This window comes from Aythya fuligula, chromosome 7 (assembly GCF_009819795.1).
Source record: "Aythya fuligula isolate bAytFul2 chromosome 7, bAytFul2.pri, whole genome shotgun sequence".
Lineage (NCBI taxonomy): Eukaryota > Metazoa > Chordata > Aves > Anseriformes > Anatidae > Aythya > Aythya fuligula.
This window is the reverse complement of record NC_045565.1, coordinates 31777854-31797226: the sequence shown is the minus strand read 5'-3', so window position 1 is coordinate 31797226 and position 19373 is coordinate 31777854. Positions and strand designations below refer to the sequence as shown.

The 19373-nt window shown below is 44.4% G+C and overlaps 1 protein-coding gene across 1 annotated transcript in view; it reads right to left on the bottom strand.

The window, feature by feature from the left end:
* GRK5 (G protein-coupled receptor kinase 5) overlaps window positions 1–19373 on the bottom strand; it is a 164945-nt gene that overhangs the window by 87644 nt on the left and 57928 nt on the right. Inside the window, exon 2 of the mRNA XM_032190945.1 lies at window positions 9531–9626. Coding sequence (XP_032046836.1) covers window positions 9531–9626 — 96 coding nt within the window. The remainder of the gene's footprint in view (window positions 1–9530; window positions 9627–19373) is intronic.

Below are 19373 nucleotides of genomic sequence, written 5' to 3'. Positions count from 1 at the left end.
AATTCTTCCTATACTCAAAACAATTTTTCTCCATAAACCATGTTTACAAATGCCAAAAATATTTTGAGCCAGGTGCTACGAAAGCCTGAAAGCACTTACGTACTTATAGAGGGCTGTTTCAACACTGCAAAAACTCATGTGTAGTTGAGACAGATTTTGTTCCTCAAGAGAACAACCTTACACCAATTTGTCCACACTGCCTTGCTCTAATTTGTCCAAGTGAGAGCCCAGAAAATCAGTGTGACGTGAAGAGGCTGTCAAGGTGCCGCTGTGCAAATACAAAGATGCTGCAGGGCAGGAGGATGGTGAATCTGGCAGGTGCAAAGAAATCTGTTACTATTTATAGAGGTTAAAATTTGGTTGGTCATTTGATAACGCAGAGAATTCACAGCTTTTGAAATTAATTATTCTTCTGGAAAGGGAAAAAACTCTACATTTTTCTAAATGTACTGCATTTTACTCTAATGTCTTGGCACATTTTTGAAGTGTTATAAGATTTCAGACTTTTTGTTGAACCATTTTTGCACTGAACTTTACCAATTCCAGGACAACTGGGAGCTCTTCAGCAAAATCAAATACCATTCTACATTACCAAACTCAGGCAAGTTTTCACAGTTTGCATTATATCTTCTTGCTCTACAATTTTATTTCCCTTCCCTACATTTGAAATTTACTCACCTTTGCTATTTCTTTGTGCAGGAGACAGCAATTTAGGGTACAGAATGTTTTTATTTTACTTGTCTTAGAATTACCTGGCACTGACTTATCATAGTAAAATGTGATTAATATGCAAATAAAAGTACTGACATAACCAGGAACACTAACCAGAAATAGTCTCTTAACTCTTGCTTCTACCCTGCTGAGCAAGGGTTCAACTTTAATATGAATATTTAGCAGTATTCATGGCCACACCCCAATTTTTGATTAACAGAGCACAGAGAAATAATTTCAATTATCCCCTACAATGTGTCTTCAAAGAAGCATATAGTGATTATTTGGAAAATAAAGGGAATCTTTTAATGACTCCAGGGATTCAGCCAACAGGCAAAATTTTGTTTGTTTGTTTTGTCACTCCCAATATGAATTCCCCCACATTCTGTCTTAAAAGCGGAATTAAAAGCTATGTGTGGGATTACCCCAAAAGCTCTCAACCTCTCTTTTCCTCAAAAGCCAGAAATCAGGAGCAGTAGGATAATAATGGGCCAGATTTGCATTAAGGTCCCTTATCTAGGTCTCACCTGAGGCATGGACTTAGAAGGAGTAGGAATCCTGACCCTTTTAAGCCATGAACTAATTTGCAGTGACTTATACTATATTTAAAATTGAAGTGCTGTATTTGCAGTGTCATCATTTGCATTGTCAGGAAAAAAACAACAACAACAACAACAAAAGCCCTGAACCAATGGGACTGAGGCACTGAGACCAAGGACCTTCACAAAGAAGGAAGAAGTACATGGTGTGCCGAAGAAGTACACTTTGTGGCAAAGATTGTCTCAGTAAAAGAAGCACCACAAAGATAGACGTAAAATTAAAAAATAATAATAAAAAAAAGTATGAGATCACTTTTATATATTACAGATATTCAGATATTTATATGTTACTGATATTCAATATAAAAAAAAAAAGTGAATTTTGCTTCATTCAGATATTTTATTGATTTTGGAGGACTTTTGTATAAATAAGGTCTAACACATTTTCTGGTTTTAAGTTAAGAAGGGGGTGCTTTTATTTTTTTTTCCTTTTTTTTTTTTTTTTTTTTTCTCCTGTCCCTCTTCCATGAAAGAGCACGAGAAGAAATAAAAGCAAAAACTATTGGTTTTCAGGTTCTTAGCCAGAATACAAATAACTCCACTTTTCTACTATAAACATTTTATTTAAAAGCTATTTTACATTACAAAACCTTTCAGCTAAGGGCTCAGTCTCCCGTGCTCACCCACACTGACCTGCAGCTTCTGGGTGTGCCATATTTCTAGACTGTTTCTAGTGAGTCTAGAACGAAACCCAGCCATAGTCCTAGAGGCCTCTGTTAAAACCAGAGGAAACCACATCAAAAAAACTGCTTCCCCTACCACCTACCCCAAACGAGTTCTTTTCCCTGACAAGCATTAACTGAGGTCAATCTTCTCCCTCCCCAGATGCCTGAGTGCATCCCCGAACCCAAGGATTTTGGGCTGCTTGAGCACACTTCACAGCATCCCTGTGATCTAAGTCTGGTAAATCTTTTCTCTCTCTTTTCCCCGCACACGGTTCCCTGCTTTCACTGTAAGAGCGCTCCCGTACAATTTATTTTAAGGGAAATGTTCTCACTGACTTAGCAGAGCTGAACTGAGTCAACGAAACCAGCAGCTTCCTTTGCCCTGCCGCCTTCTTTCCATTAATATCAGTAGCAAAGTTACATGGGAGTTCGACGGGAAGAGGAGTAAGATGTTATCATAAATGTAGCCCTACCTCTCATCCCCCATATCCAGGAAATGCTAACTCGATTTTAAAATAAATTTCCTTAACAACCAAGCACTACTATTTAACAGGACCCGTGAGCACTTCTATAGCATTTTACAATTTCAAATCACTGCATAAGTATTAATTAGCCTTAATGACTCATATTACCTAATAAGATAATGAAAAACCCTGCAGCTCACAATATCTACTTCTATTTTCAGTGAGAGATGAAATGGATCTTTTAAAAGGGTATGTTCCCTTTTAATACCTTTTCTGCATATCCCTGTAGTAACTTTTGGAATTCATTTTTTTTCTTCCTCTGTGAAGATTAATTTATTGCACCAACTATAGTCTTTGCCACTAAATAAAAATACAGAGGTTTAGGGATAATATTTCTACCTTAGGAAGCTTTCTGTTGAATGACTGCAAGTATGGACTCGTTGCTTGGGAAGGAGACTTGGGTTTGCTGCCTGTTCTTTACGGAGAAAAGCAACGTCTTTCTTGGTTTCTTTCTGGGTTGCCACTGCCAAGGTAATGCTTAATGGATTAAGTCTTGTGAAATGAATTCTGTAAATAGAATGTGGGCTGAGATCATTTCAACTCATTTCCCCTGCGTCCCCTTCCCGTCCTGGAAGCTGTCAAGCACAAGCAGCCTGCGAGCAGCCTGTGCTCCCAGTGTTAGTCTTGAGTCTCGCTAGATGCATAAAACAGCTTGTTTTTCACATACTTTCTGTGATGGCATTAAAAAAAAAAAAAAAAAAAAAAGTGAAGAAAAAAAAAAACCTTCTCAATTCCACCCATCGCTATAAACTGGATACAGCTAATCTTGCAAGGGCACCAAACATTGCTCTATTTGTCCATCATTAGAGCCCTGGAAACCCATGTTTATGATAGAATTATAGTTGAATCTGAAGGATTTTGAAGAAAGGAACTGAACCAACTGCGGGTTTGTAAACAAACAATATGGTTTTGACGTCAGTCGTATCATTTCATGTGCTGGAACACTATCTATCACGCAGCCAGTTCCTGCCCCTGAAGAGTTTCTAATTTAATTTAGATGCATTCATGATATGGGACAGCACGTCAAATCCAAGAAACTACAGGGTACTGCTGAAGGTCTACGCTGGAAAGGCTGTGTAAGCTGTGCTTCGAAGGAGACCTTTTGGCTCAAGGAAGAGAGAGGAAAGTTGTGCCTAGTGCAGGAGAAAGAAATAGGGAAGGAGAAGGGGAAAGGAAGGGTATGGAGCTGAGACTGTCAAAGGGAAGGACTTTGTTTCTTCCTCAGAAATAAATCAGCTTGAGGGTTTTTTCCTGCATTGATGCTGTCCAAAAAATCTGCATAACTTTTTCCAGAGCAATAAATCCTATCACGGATTTCAGTGGTGCTTCCAGCTCTGCTCTCCATCCCTCCTGAGCTCCCCTCCCTCTGTGCTCTCGGTGGTAGCCCTGCAGATTAGAGCAGCATGAGCAGCCCGGGGGCTGTGGGGCTGGCCAAAAAGTGCAGCCCCCAGGGGTCTGTGCCAAGCAGCTGAGGCAGGAGCCCCGCTTTATCCCCTATCCGCAGGGGCAGACACCTTCATGGGGAGCTTACACCTGGGTGATGCACAAACAGCAGCAAGGTCCCACTTCATCGTTATAAAATGATTTGTGAGCTTATGTGTTTATCAGCTTGGACTTTAAATGATGTGGGGAAGAATCCCAAGTTCCTCGAATTTCTCCGGAAACTCGCTTTGATGAAGAGTATAACAATGATGCGGTATGCTGATTTTTGCTTTTATTTACTAGATAATTTTCTGCTTCACTGATTCCAGCTCCCCAGGTCCACAGAAAGCCCAGTGCATACCCAGGGTGTTTCAGAGCTCAGGGCTGGCTGTTCTTTCTCTGCTTTTTTTTTACAGCTTTTCTCTGGCTGAAAAATTATTTCCAATAAAAATGTACTTTTTTTTTTTTTTTTTTCCCCAAGGAAAACTAATGTTTTCTACAAAAATATATGTATATATATATATATATATATTTCTGAAAAACTCTGACCCTAGTTTTGGCCAAAAAAATATGATCAGCCTTCAGTGCAGTATCCAGACAGATACTGTAAGATCACCACAGAAGTTATAACCACTTGTCCCTGGTTATTTACAGAGGAAGGCAAGTTTCAGTTCCTTCTCTTGATCTAGTTGTGGGCTTCAGAAATACATTTCCAAATGTTGTTTTTTAATCACTGTAAACATCAGAGCTGAGGAGTCTGGTGGAGAGCAAATTGGCAGCTTCTTTGTGCTCTGATCAGATTGGGGTTTTGATGCCTTTCCTCTCCCGTTTCAGTGCCTGAGCTTTATGAATGACACCACCACGTAACCTCAGATTCTGAGATCTGCACATTCACAGCATTTCTCTGTCTACGTCTCCATTCCCTTAGCATCTCGCCAGTGCCTGACACAGCCCCCAGCTGAAGCGGGGCAAGGTGCCACCTCACCGCAGAGCCTTGCTGTGAGCATCAATAGGCCACAGTGTCACTGCACCCAACAGAGCACACCAGCAAACTCGTGCTCTGCTTTCCCAAGGGCCCCTCGCACATGCACTTATCTCTGCAGCACCTGGAAACCCTCGAAGCAAAGGCACCCAAGAATTGCTGGTGGGAATTTGGGGAGGATGCCCCAGCACCACAGTGCAGAGCAGAAGTGCCCGAGCCACTTTAAATGAGACAAGAGGGGTATAGTAGCAGTCTTTCTGCCACAGGATGGAGCTCAGTGCAGGCTGCAAAGCATTTCTAGGGAGCTGGATAAATAGTCAAGCACTTCTCTGTCACTGATGCCCATGCCGCTGCTTGCTACGAGCACCCGTGCTGGCTGCCTGGCAAAGCTCGGTTGGGCAGCTCTACACTCCATGGCAGCGCCCGCACCATCAGCGTGCCTCCAGGGATACCCAAAGTGACTCAAAAAGGTCATATGGGTGAAGGTCTTGATCTGAAAAAGCACAATACAGAAAAGACTAAGGGAGAAAAAAAAGCCAGCTTTTGTAAAAAGTGAGCATGTGAACTCTGTGCCTTCAATTTTGTCCCACTTACTTGGTTCACCGTCTCTACAAAGCATCTCTCACACAGAAATGTATTTTTGACAACAGTGAAAAGGAACCTGCCAGAAAGGGAAGCTCAAGCTACTTTTACCCTGGATAAATGGGACACAAATGTCACACGAGAGGTTAAATGGCACTGGAGGATTTTTCTCCCTTCTTAAACCAGGTGTGGCAAAACTGGGGACTGATCTTTCTGTCATTAAAGTCTCGCTGAATCCAACTCTTTAGCAAAATACATCTCCCCGGTTCTCCTTCTACCCAGACACAATGCACAACCAGAAGCTCCTCTACTGAAGGAGTTAAACTTTTCTGCAAAATAGTGCAACAAATCACTCCCTGCAACAAACAGCAGACACATTCTGTGGCACTTTCCCCACAGACTTCAATCTATGGGGAAAAAAAATCTTGATTTATTATATAGCATTTGGACAGTTGCGAAAGAAAATTTGCCAAAGATCAGAATAATCAACTCTTTCACCCAAGCAGTTTTTTATGAAAGAAAAAAGCACAGAATGGGTCTGAGCAAAATAAATAAAAATTCCACACTTTTAACCAAGAGAACCTTTTGCGTCATTCAGAAATATTTACAGACATCCAAAATCTTTTATCATCAAAAAGACACCCTGGCCTTTGAAATTACAACTTTTTCTTATATTTTTGTTTACTGATGGCCTTTAAACTAGTGGGTATCGCTAACTTGTGGCATCGACTCATGCCATGTTTGCCCAATGAAGGAATTTTTAAAGCTGCGCCTTGCTATTTTTTCCCTTCCCTTGAAACATCTCTTTTGCAGAGCTATCAGCCGTGAATTTTAACGATAGCAGCACGCCATTTGCTAGCGGGATCCGTGATATGATTCATCGCCACTAATGTCAGAAACACAAGTTTTCATCGATTGGAAGGGCTGCTAATGCCAGTGCTATCCTGGAAAAGGCGAGCTGTTTTCCTACGGTTCGCCTTTGGACACGAGAAGGGTGCTGCAGCAGAGACGTGCAGTCGCTGTGCACAGTGGATCTATCAGCCTCTCTCAGAGGCATTAGGGTGGCATCCCTCTGAACACCCCCCCGAGCCACTTGCCCATCAATTAGCACACAATGCAGGCCACAGGGTTTTCCTACAGAAGGTGTTGTGCACTTTGGGCAAGAAAGGGCAAAAAACAAGAAAGAAGAAAAGTTGTTTTAAGCGCAATCCAAAGAGGTAGCTCCTTGGCTAAATGGCACTTTTAATAAAGACATTTCCAGCGGTTGTTTATTTATCAAAACACACTGCTACTCCCAGGTGTTTTGATTTTTGTTTCTGTGCACAAGAAGGAGGGGAAAAAAGGGTTTTACTAAGCGAGCCTTTCAGTAAGACACCAGATGATGGATAGTCAAACACAGCGTCTCCTGTAAACACAGAGGGAACCAAAAGGTATGAACTGACTCATAATTGTGTCAACACAGGTCGCAGACCCTTGGTTTATTTCAGCCTTCCTGTTTTTCACAGATTTCTTTTCACACTACACTATTTTCTTAAGACACAGACGCTTTTCAGTACACCTTAGTGGGGTGCAAAAGCACACACGGCTTTACACCAGCATGTGGGCATTTGTGCACACATGTAGGCTGTATTTCCACAGTCACAGCAGCAGCATTTTCTACCTATGGCTCACGGCTGCACTACACCAAGCAGTGCCTTGCTGCACAGCAGTTCGTGCCACCTCTAATCGAGAGGGAGAAAAGGTCCAGCCTGTCCCTACCCTGAGCTTTTTGACAGAGGACCTTGGGAAGTATCCAGAAGAAAACCTCAGCAGCCTAATCCTCTGGTTCGTGCAGTGTGGGGTTTTTTTTCTAACATGTGGCAAAGTGGCATGACTGTGTCTGGCCAGAAGTGCTGGGAGGCTGACACATGGCAGAGAGCTCTGAGATGAGCAGAACCTACTAATATTTGTCTCGATCCCTAAGCACATGGCACTAGGGTTGAGTCCTTTTTCTTGTGTAAAGTCATTCTTCTCTGCTGGTTGTCAGCTGTCACAGAACAAGCCTCTCTGTGGTCTCTGTTTCATCATCGAATTTGTTTGGCACTGACTGCGGAGCCCAAAAGTTGTCAGGGGAGGGACTGATGGCAGACACACCGTGCAGCTGGATTCCCTGCAAGTCCTGCAGCAGCTCAGCTGGCAGGGGATGCAGGAAGGCTGGTTCAGCGTGTTCCCTCGTAAAGTCACCTGTGGAACCCCCTCGTCCCTGAAACCCTGAGGTCCTGGTAAAGAACTTGCAGAAAATAGCCCATGAAGATGTGTCAAAGGATAATTGTTATCCTTGCTGTGCAGGATAATATTGCCAGCAGAGGCAATAAAAGGAACATCCATACACTACCCTGCGTGCCTCGGGTCAACTGCACATGTGTGAATGCCTCGGTGCTAGAGACCCAGAGGGTCTGGTTCATCCAAGATGTGTCAGACACACTGTACGAACAAGGGGAAGTTTATAAACAGCATCTGTTTGGCTGGGATGCTTCAACCTTAGCTACATTAACTAAAATGTGGTAGTGCCAGCATGGGCTGATGGCCTGATGAGGCTCAGCAGGAAAGCTGCTCAATAAAATCAGAGTCCCAGGACAAGGATCGGGACCTCATTTCCCATTGTGTAAAAATCAGGTGCTGTAATTCCCAATCAACAGGTAATGGTTGCAGTGAAGCCATATCCACTGCAAGCATCACAAGGGCACTTGCCCTGTGATTTCTCCAATTCAATCACACACACACACAAAAGGCAAAACAAATTAGTTAGGATAAAGCTGCCACCAAAAATGTCAGAAATAACTTTTCAGAAACAGAAATATTCAGCAGACTTTTTTCTTTAAGCCACTACCTTTAGAATATTTTATGCCTTTGCAAATCTTGTGTAGTGCAGTTTTCCCCTGCACTATAGAGAGAATTCCCTATGTACGTTACAATAGATTAAGTTAGATTTGCCTCCAGCAGGTTCTGTAGGTTTAGAAATTTTTCCAAGGTTTGTACATATGTAGAGTGGCTAAGTGGCCTTGTGAACTGGAAAAAATTATTGTCTCTTTTCCTGCCTCCCCCCTCTTTCTGTACCTCCTTTTAGCTCTATGGCAGAAAGCGAGGGAAGTGAAATTTACTGAGGGAGACCATGAAAAGAGCTTCAAAATGTTCTACATATTTTCTCTCCATAAACACGCTGTGAATTTCGAATGTAAACAGTGCCAGGGCACTGCCAGTCAGACCCCAGGAGTTCACCCAAGTCAGACAAATTATGCTCCTTGCTATCTCAGTTGTTACAGTTTGTTGCCTTTCATTCAGTCATTGCCAATGCCTGGATTTTGTGTCAGTGTGGGGGAAAAAAACAGCCTCAGTTGCTGAAGTTAACCTCTTGTGGTGAGATCAGCAATGCTGAGCTTTCCAGCGCGACTTCACAAGGAGATAATCGCTGCCCTTGTTTGGCAAGGGGGCAGTCAAAAGAATGCTGACATTTGGCAGGTGTGAGCAGGAGAAATGCTGTGGTAAGGAGATGGTCCCTGCAAGCTCCCTTTCCAAACCTGCAGGGTTTGGTCCACGTCAATAAAACAAAGTAATTTTACCTGACTAAAGCCAGTGTTGAGATGTGAATGCAGGACAGTGCTGCCTGGCAGAGGGCAGCGGCTGCCTCTTCAACCACCATATCCAGAGTACAATTAATATTCACCTTTGACTGCATCAGCAATCTCACAGCTTTCATTGTCTCACTTCCTCCCTGATAAAAAGCTACTTATTAGATGGTAATGCAATGAGGGGATTCATTTCTGAATGTCCTTTTCCAGTCATGTTGGCCCTGGGAGGTACCAACGCAAGGTACATGTCCCACCTGCCAGAAAATGTTGAGCTTGCATGGCAGCACCACAAGCACCACACACATATGCAGTGTGTGACCATCTCTAAAGTTATCCCATTTAATCAAAAGTAGCTTTAATGCAGTTCTGCTGAGCCGGTTTTGACAGCACATTTTATTTAGGCAATAATTCCCCCCCAAAAAGGGATAAACTCTTACCTATTGTTCTTCGGAGATCTTCACACTGGCTAATGTGGGGGAATTTCAAGATTTCCTTCCACTTTTTGCTTTTGCCTTTGCGTTTCCCTCCACCCCCTGCAGAGGAAGAAAGATCAGGATTAGATTGCTTTGGGCACTACGCCCAACCCACAGTTTACCAGCCCAACCACAGCCCTTATGGATATCTTGAGTAATTGAAGCTAGGTAGATGGGCAAATCGAGTCAGCTTGTCTGGGCTGAAATGGCCCAAGGAGGTGACATCTGTCAGAAGACTGGGTTGGTAAAGGTTGGTAGCTGGGGCTTGTGGCCTACCAGACCCAGTTCAGATGACAGTGCCTGAACTGAGCATCTCCAACGCCATCTGCCCCAACTCACAGCCATTTCGTGAGAGTCAAACAACCTTGTAAAATTACAGGTCACCTCTTTTCAACGCGGATCTCCCCCTTCTGGTTTTGGGATGAACCCTGACTTCATCCCAACAGAAGGGCTGGAAACCCAAGTTCAACATTCAGTGCTGGCCTTCCATCCCTCACGTTGCATGTTCTGCCAGCACAGCGTTACAGCTGGCGGTACACACACCAGCCAGAGCTACAGCATTTTCCTCGGAGGGAGGACAACGGTGGGAGAAAATTAATGTAACATCCTCCACCCTGATGAATCTCCCCCATCTATGTCCCTTCATAAATACCATGCTGCAGGTGACACCGGCACCCAGGTGCCACGTCCAAGTTTTCCCAGCCACGTGGCCTTCTCCTGGCCTTGGTCTCTCACGCTGCCCACACGCGCCTCGTTTCCCCGTCTCCCCCCTCTCAGTGTCCATACAGCAATTCAGCCCCTGCTCACTAAATCTGAATCACTCAAGCCCATTTCACACGCGCTGGCACATCAAATGACTAATTCGATGTGCGTTAATTCCTTGGAGGGGCTGGTAGAGTCACAGCTGCAGACCGAGTGCATGTTGGGCGCTGCATGACATTGCAGCCTGAATTAGGAGTGCCCAGGCACAAAAGGTAGCAGGCATGACAAAGAAAACATGAATCCTGGGACAACTGCAAAGAGCTGCTCTCCATGGGGTGTTTCTGGTCGCACGGTGGAAACTTTGGAGCAGGAGTGCTCCTTCTGCATCTCACCTCCTATTCTTTTGCTTTTGGTAACCAATGGTTTTGTCATTGCAGAGCTTGCCTTGGATTATTTTGAACTTCTTATTGACAGGAATTTATGGTATGTCCACATCTTCCAGTGTAGTGCACAGCTATCTGAACTAGCTGTAAAGGAACTGGCTTGTTTAGACTATTGTGAGCCCAGCTCCGCTCCCCTTTCCAGGAATTGGTTTCCAGCAAAGCCTAGAGGCCCGTGACTGCCTCCACGCCACGCGGTAATTACGCAACACAGACATACCCTTTGGCTCTGTCATGACCTCTTCTTCAACCTCCCCTCTTCAGTGCATCCAAAACACCACTGCTAAAGTCATTTCCTTCCCATTCCTCCAACCACAACTTCAGAGAGGCTGCCCTGCTCTCTTCCTGCAGCACATGCTGCCTGGTCTCATGTGCTGAAGCTCCTTCCTCATGCTCGTTTATCCTGTAAACTTTGAGTTCTGTTCCCTGCTGCCCAACCTCTGTGGGGATTAAAAATGAAGTATGGATTTATCAGCACCAAGGGAGGGATGGGGAGAAAAGAGAGGGCAAGGAGGGAGGCAGTGGGATTGGTGTCAAAGCAGAACAATACTCATTTGACAGCCACAGGATTCACATCGGGATTTCTGTCTCCCTTCCTTAGGCTGCCTCTCTGGACACAGGAGGTGGCAGGAGTAAGCCAGATGAAAGCATCCTTTAGGCTGCATCTCCTCAGCACAGGTAAACCTTCACCTGCTGAAGGTTTAACCTCGAGGCCAAAGCGCTGGAGATTTCACCTCCTTCTCCAGCCACCTGTCCAGAAACTCTCACAAAATGGTTGCAGCATCGAGCAGCGCAGAGCACTGCACAGCAGCCCTCTGCTCGACGTGAAAACTCTCAGATCTGTGCAGAGACAAAACGACTACACCGAGCCGGGCCAGGATGGTTTTAAATTCCATTCGATGTAAAATACATATTGATATATTTGCATTGGATGATGTATTTCTGACATTAAATTTCCATCAGAACTGGAGCAGGGCTCTGTGGTCCCTCGTTACAACTGTGATCAATACAGCCAGCGCGTTCTCTTCTCTTTTGTGGCCGTCCTCCAAAAATAAGCAGCCTTGCCTGATGAATCATTTGCTCTTAGCTGAGCATGAAGTAGCGTTACTATTTTGCCTGTGACGTCTTTATGTTAAAGATTCTGATCAACTGCTTTAATCGACCTGACCTTTCTGCTCTCAGCTTTTCTTGTGGAGCCAGCAGTGTTTGCTGGCTCCAAACGTTAATTCCAGGGGGCTTGAAGGACATAATGCAGTGAGACAGCTGAGACAGGGGAAATTGTCTAGCAGAGCTAAAAGCTAAAAGGGGAGTTTTCTTTGAATAGGTCAGTAATTGTGCAGGTTGCAAAGGGAAGCTTTTCACACATTGTCTTGATTGCTGCCTTTGCACTGTCTCTTCTGGACAGGAGGATTTGCAATCTTCGAGGCAGCTTCTCTGAGCAGAACTTGACAGATGTGCCATGTTTTCTATGCGAGTTTCATCGGGTGGTCTTGGAGGGGCCGACTGCTTTAAAATGTTGGTTTGCTGCTGATGACAAAAGGTGAGCTCCCAGCGACAGCAGGAAATCTCAGCTCCACTCCCTCGTGTTCACTTAACAGCTCAGCATTTGCAAACTGGGGATTGAAGCTAATTCTCTAACTTGTCAACCAGTCCTACAGGAAACAAAAGCATTTGCTCTACATCCTCCCTACTGAAAAATACATGGCATGTTTCATATCTTCTTCTGATGTCCAATAGCAAATCTAGCTCTGATCTCTGTGCACAGAAGGAGGCATAACCAAAAGCACACATGTAGAACATCTGGGAGCAGGAGCTACCCTTAGCCAAGGTGCCTACCTTTTTTGCCTCCATTGAGCAGGATGTATTTACTCTCTTAACACCCAGAGAAGGTAGGAGAGTACTTGCATCCTGTTAAGCCAGTGAGACATTAAGTGTTTTGTCCAAAACGCCGTGAGAAATCAGCGACTGAGCAAAGAGCTGGAGCCTGGAGCCTGTCAGTCCTGCCAGCTGCAGGATCGAGCCATGTTCCTGCTCAGCTGATAAAGGACATTTCATAACATAGAGTTAAACACAAAGATGGGTGAATTCCTTCTAGCATCATGCCTGTAACATATTCCCTTTGTACCTCATGGCACCATGCCGTGTGGCTTTTAAGCACGGGTAGGGTGGCTTCATACTTTTATTATCTTCTTGCTCAAGTCAGTAAGCCTGCATCACTCCCTGGGCTGCCAGATCTGGCTAACCCAAGCTTGCCAACATTTCTTTGCCTTCAACTGCATTACCTGCAATCTGGTTAATCTGCAGTTTAGGTAAACTATTCGCAGACCACTGAGGGGGGACTACAGCTGGTATCTTCCATTTTACAGCAGTAGCTAGGCTGTCATCCAGCTCCTTCCCACCAAGGGTGTAGAGCTCTCTACACTCTGGTTGGAAGGCTGAGAATACACAGCACATGAGAGCAATGAAACAATCTCCAAAAAATACTAAAAATCATGGTTAGCACCTTTCTTTCACTCAAAAGAAATGTACAGGCTACAAAAGAAGTTCTTCCTTTCCTCTCGCCACTCTTCCTTCACTCACTGTCAAGCTTTATGCAGCTATATGGCACACATCCACCTGCCTCTTCGCGCTCCCTTCGAACACTTTTGTTGTTGGCACGTAGGAACTGCCATGACAGACTAAACAAATGATCTGTCTAGTACAGGCCGGACAACAGGCAGATTCAGGGGAAGATCTTAGAAAGCTGGTTTTATTTTTTTTTTGGAGATTAACTGTGTATTTTTGAGGGAAAAGAATACCAATTTGAAACGTGGAACTGCTTATTTTTCTGGAGTGCCTCTTCCTAATGAGATGGAGTGAATTAAACTCATCAGCCCATCACTTTTCTCTGCGATTTTTCCATATCTTTTGCACAACCTCTGCTGCTCATCTAGTTTCTAAAACAAATGCTTCCATCCTTTGCGTACGTGCATGGAAGTTCACCCAGGTTTGCCCTTCTAGCTTCATACCTGTCCCACCTATGCTCAGCCACACTAGCTAATGAAAATGGTTTGTTTCCAAAGAATGAAGGATGAAGGACACTGCTTGCTCTCTGCCCTTCCCCCTGCCCTTCTCATACGGGAAAGCAGAAAAAAAAATAATACCAGGAGCATTGCTTTATCCTTACAAGATCTTTGATGACTAACATGGGCTTATAACAAGCTGTTACAAGAGCATGAGGAATCTCCCTGTGAATCCCCTTCTCCGTCACCCCAAGGAAAGGAGGAGAGCATGAGGGCTGGATTTCTGAAAGCAGGTAAGCCTCCACCATCCGCTGGGAGACAATGCTACTACAGACCCGTCCCTGGAGGCTCTGGTTTATAAGGTACAATTAAAAGTCCACAACATGCCCTCAAAAGAGAATCACATTACATAGCTCCTCTTATCGATGCTAATCTGCCTTTATCTCCTGCAGCCTTTTTTTTTGATGAACGTGACTCTCAGAACAGTCACAGGCTGTGATAACGGTTTTGTGCCTCTCTTCCCTGCTGTCATGGCATGTTTGCACATAAATCATCTGCATGTTGCTACAAATGCATAAGCCTGACAACTGCTGCGTAAACCATCCCGTTGCTTTTTGGAAATGAACAGCAGATGTAGTTCATGTTTAAGCCTTCAGAACCGCAGAGATGGGAATTTCATAAGCGAAAACACCAACTTCTCCCCAGCAGTCGGGCTGGCGTTGCAGGCTGTACTGGTTACCAGCACATCAGAGGGCAAAATGCTTTGTTTACAACTGGCACCAAAAGTCCTCATAATGTTGGCTTGCAGAAGTCATCGTTCATAAGCAAATATTTATTGCTGGACTATCTACCTATTATTTCTAAAAGAATTCCAGTAGTACTGCAAATACTGATGACAGACTGAAGCCTGGCTTTAATAACACATTTTATATGTTAAAAATGTGCATGTTAATAATGTCCTTTAGTAACATCAACTGCCCTGAAGGGGCAGAGGAAGTCTTTGAAGATTGATCCTCAGGACTTGACTATCATACATCAAGGCCATACTGATACTGCTCTAGGAATATAAAGAGAGCTTTACAGAAGCTACCTTTATGTCAGAGCACTTTCAGGGGGTCGCAACTAAGCTGAAGAAAAAAAAAATGCCTTTAATCTTTTCTTCTTTTCTGTTGGTCTCAAGTGGGCATTCAAAATTGTCAAGTTCCCCACAGAAGTCTGCCTACGTCCTCCATCAGTTATTTTTAATGCATATTTGAGATTGTTTATTTCAACAAGTTGTCTTTGGGTTCTGTGGGCCAGTTCACATAAGCTGGCCGTACGTTTCTCTGCTAAGCATGTTGACAGGGAGTTTTTTGGTGATGTGATTTCCCCAGATGCAGTTAAATTTTCCCCTGTGTAAGCACCTTTAGCTTCTCTGTTATGGCTGCCCTCTCTTTTATGCCCTGCATTTTTGCTGTATTGTGCTTATCTGCAGCTGATGAGCGAGCCAAAAGAGATCATTGGCTTTTATGCCACAAACAAAAATAATCCAGAAGATACAAGTATACTGAATACTTACAATTTGTTAAACAAAAAGCACCAGTAAATCTCATAGAAACAAAACCAGCTATCATCTAAAACAGTGAAATTAAATGCGGCCCAAATTTTTAACTTCTTATTTTTGATCTCAGACTGAAAGAGGCTACTGGCACAAATCCAGGCAGCTCAGTTATGTTTGGAATGCATTACCATGTATTGGCTGGTTCAACAGACTGTTGGGGTGAACCGAGATGATGGCTGCAAACTGAAAGGTGCCCGCATAGTGTTTGACATCGTAGTTGGCAATAAGAGCAGACGAGACAATGCAACAAATTAGTCTGGAGCCACTGTGCTCCTTTGGAGGCTACTTCTGGACCTGTAAGGTGTCCTGGAGGAACACGAAGGGGCTGTGATATCCCAGCCTGGGGAGTATTAAGAGATTTTGTCCATCCATGATGTAGGTAACATAACATTTGTCTGTAACGTTCCAGTATCAATGATTACCATGTGTGACCAGTCTTTCAAACAGAGCTGTTGGGCGCCAGGGCTATCACCCTCTAAGAAAGCTACCATCCTAGTGGAATTTTTCCCCAAACTGGAGCTGAGAGTCAGTATTTAAAAGTTCTAGAAAATTCTGATTCAAAGACATTAAACCATTTCATTTTGATAACATTGAGTCATCTCAGTTCTCTAACGTCAAAACATTATCATAGAACATATCAAATAGAGTATTAAGATATATTATATCATTGGAACAAAATGGGTAAGGTAAATTGACATTCTTTACTTTGGTAAAGTGATGTTTCTATATTGTCAAAAAGAAGCTAGAAAAAGCAAATCCTTTTTTCTTGTAAGTAGACACTTTCCTGCAAAACCCTTTCATTTTTGACAAAACGCAGTTCTCAGAAAGGAAGATTCTTTTGTCAGAAATGTTCTCGCCCATCTCATGTTTTGAAGCACATGAGAATTAAACAAGAACGTGGCCTTCCCATATCTGAATGCTCGAGTGAATCTGAATTCTAAATTCCTTACTGGTTCCCTTAAGTTAATTTGCACATCTGTAATTGACATCGACTGTAGGAGACCAGTTTCCCATTCTTCCAAAGAAAGAATGCAAATCCCAGCTCCAGAAAGCCTGCTTGAATAGGGCCTGATAACATCTTTCCAGGAAGGAACTGATCCTTAAGCAATGACTTTTTAAACTTATGACCTGTTCTGTATATTTATTATCCTGTTTTAGTAACATGTATGGAAGCTGCTAACCAAAGCCTCAAAGCCTCAAAGCCCAAACTGGTAAGGGCAACTCATGAGCCACATATAGTCCACGTACAGCCCATTGCCCACATAGATTTCCCAGGAACATGTATGGTACTCTGGGATTCAGTGGTACTCCTCAAACAACCTCAGTACTCTCAGGGCTGGCCTCTAAAGCCAAGCTGCAGATCTTAGCCACACATGGAGCTGACCAGGAGTTTCTACAGGTTCTGCAGACTCGCTGCTCCACGTTTTGCAATTCAGATGCTTAGTGACACAGTGGCAAAATGGGCCAACAAGATGTGCAGGAGGAACACACAAGGAAATCTGGAGCTGTTATAGGCAAATATTTGGGGACGGGCTCTTCTGAAAACTCTGGTGCTGGTTCTAAGGGGAGAACACTTGAAAAGCCAGCCCCAAGCATTGAATGATGTGGGTTTGCTCTGTCCCTGTCAAAGAGCTGTGTGGGTTTTTTCTCCTGCAAATAGTTCTGCAGTCTCTAAAAAAAGAACTTAGCCTCTGTGTTCCTGACATTTTCGTTTTATAAGGAATATTTCTGAACTGTGGGGAGGAGATCCAGCTGGATGGGAGGTGAGAATTCAAGTGTGTTCCTATCATCAGGCTGTAGCCAGGATCAGAATTATGTTCTTTTCTGGTTTCAGTCCTCACCTAAATAAACTTACTAACAGGGCAAAAGAAAAGAATTTTAGTAAACATCATGAAAAATTAATGATTTGAGACGGGCTGTTTTATTAGGCCCGACTGATTTATTAGTTCCACCTAATTGGTGGAATTGGTAGAGCTTAGAGATGCTCTGATAAGAACTCAGAAATCCAGATGTGTTTTGCTTTCCATACATAAATAACAGCATGCTCTTTCAGTTTAGATGGCTTATTTCTGAGTCAGGAAAACAACCACCAGAACAGCCAGAAAGAAATAGTGTGGAGGCTCCGTGAAGGAGGCAGAAGAGCAAGTCCCTCACCCATCCAGATGCTGCACCTGAAGGCACACAGTCCTGCACTCTGGCAGGCAGACATGCAGACCCCAAGCATTTAGAGATGCTCCACACAGGTCACAGGTACACAGAGCCTGATTTGAGTGATGCTGCAGCCCCTTTGTGCTGCCTGTGCATACAAATACTCCACCAAAACATTGCAATCCCACAAGCTCTCCTTCCACATTTAATCTCACCAGAGACCCTTCACTAGCAAAGGTGCAGATGATCGAATGGGAAGGCACTAGGAGGTGTTATTGGGTGCCCAGTACCCTTTGATCTTGTAGGATCTTGGTATTTTTGCAGTGGCCCAGAGGACCATACATCATTCTGACAGTGCAGAAAGAGCCCGATAGCCATAAGAAATGTCCTTCCTTGACCCTTCCAGTGATGTCTGGGTGGATCCACTCTTCCCTCCAAACTTTTCAGACACTTGATGTAAACAAGCTAGAAGCTGTGAAAATTACGCTGGGAAGCTCCTGAGAACATGTGTACAGCTGTATCACCAGAACTGTTTTGGAGGAACAACTCATCCGGGACACTCCAGCACTTTGGCTTCCACAGTCAGCCAGGAAGAAAAGTAGAGAATCATAACGTGTCCTAGGTTGGGTCACTTTCTAGTGGGGGGCAGGGTCAGCCACATTTTTTCTTTACCACAAAAGCAGATAACAGCCCTGGCCACGTTCCTGGCTCTCCTGTGGAATAAAAGCTCAAGTTCTCACATACAGACATATGCATAAAGCACAAATTAATCCTAGATACATGACGAGCCTTCACACAATCCACAGAAAAAATATAGAGAGGGGGACGAAACCACCCCAAAATGCCTGGTTTGAGCGAGCATTTGCCAGTGGTAGCCATGGGTTGACAGAGGGAAAAAGGCACTAGCACATGCTTTGGCTTTGGAGGAAAGAGGAACTAACTGGATAGCGGGACAAGGGCGGGCAGGCACGCACAGGGCTGGCGTGGATCAGGCTGAGGTTGCAACACTGCAGGAGTTTGTGGTGTGGCTGATATTAGGAGAATGAGAGGGATGAAGGATGAAAAACCATACGGATAGAGGAGTGGGGGGCAAATTCAAGCAAAGAGGGTTGGCTGTGAATCTCTCCTGTATTGTTCACCCTAGCTACACTGCCTGGCTTTGGCCCCACCATCCCATCCAGCAGCAACGCGCCGAAAACTTCTTTCTGTGGAGATCCGACACACCCTGCTACACCGCCCCTGAAATCACAGAAAACCTTGTCCTCAAAAATCACTGACAGCCCAAGACATTATGGCAACACAACCGCATGCGTCAGCATTTAGGATCATTATTGGAAAAGGTTACAGAAGGGATTCAGGTTAATGGAGGTAATCTGTGATTATCTGATGTAACAGATTGCTCTGCCAGTGACTCATGCGTTCTGCCACAATATCGCGCGGGCTGCAGCTGCAAATAGCTCGCGGGATGGAGCCGGCTCCCAGGCTGGGAAGAGTGTCCCTGTTGTTCAGAGAAAGCCCCGTCGTGCTGGGTGCCAAGGCTCTGCAGGGTGTGAAAGCCCAGCAGGGCCCTGCAGGGGGGTCCGTGGGAGCGGTGCGGCACAGCCGCTCGTGCACGGGGTTACTATAGCTACCGGCTGACGGCCTCAAGGAGAAAAGCAGAAATGAAAAGGGAAAATTAGGAGGTAGGAGACGAAAAAAAAAAAAAAAAAGGAAACTTGTTGTAAAGCACAGGCAGAGGGTTCCTCCGATTAACTAATGAGGTGCTTCAAAAGCGGCGGCTGAAAAATGAGGCTTGAAGGCTGTATGGCGTAAGCGTCAGATGATGCAAGCAGCTGGCCCGCTCTCCTCTCTCCTCTCTCAGCCACCTCCACCCTCCCCAAGAGCTGGCAGTGGTGAGCCCCACTTTAATAAACAC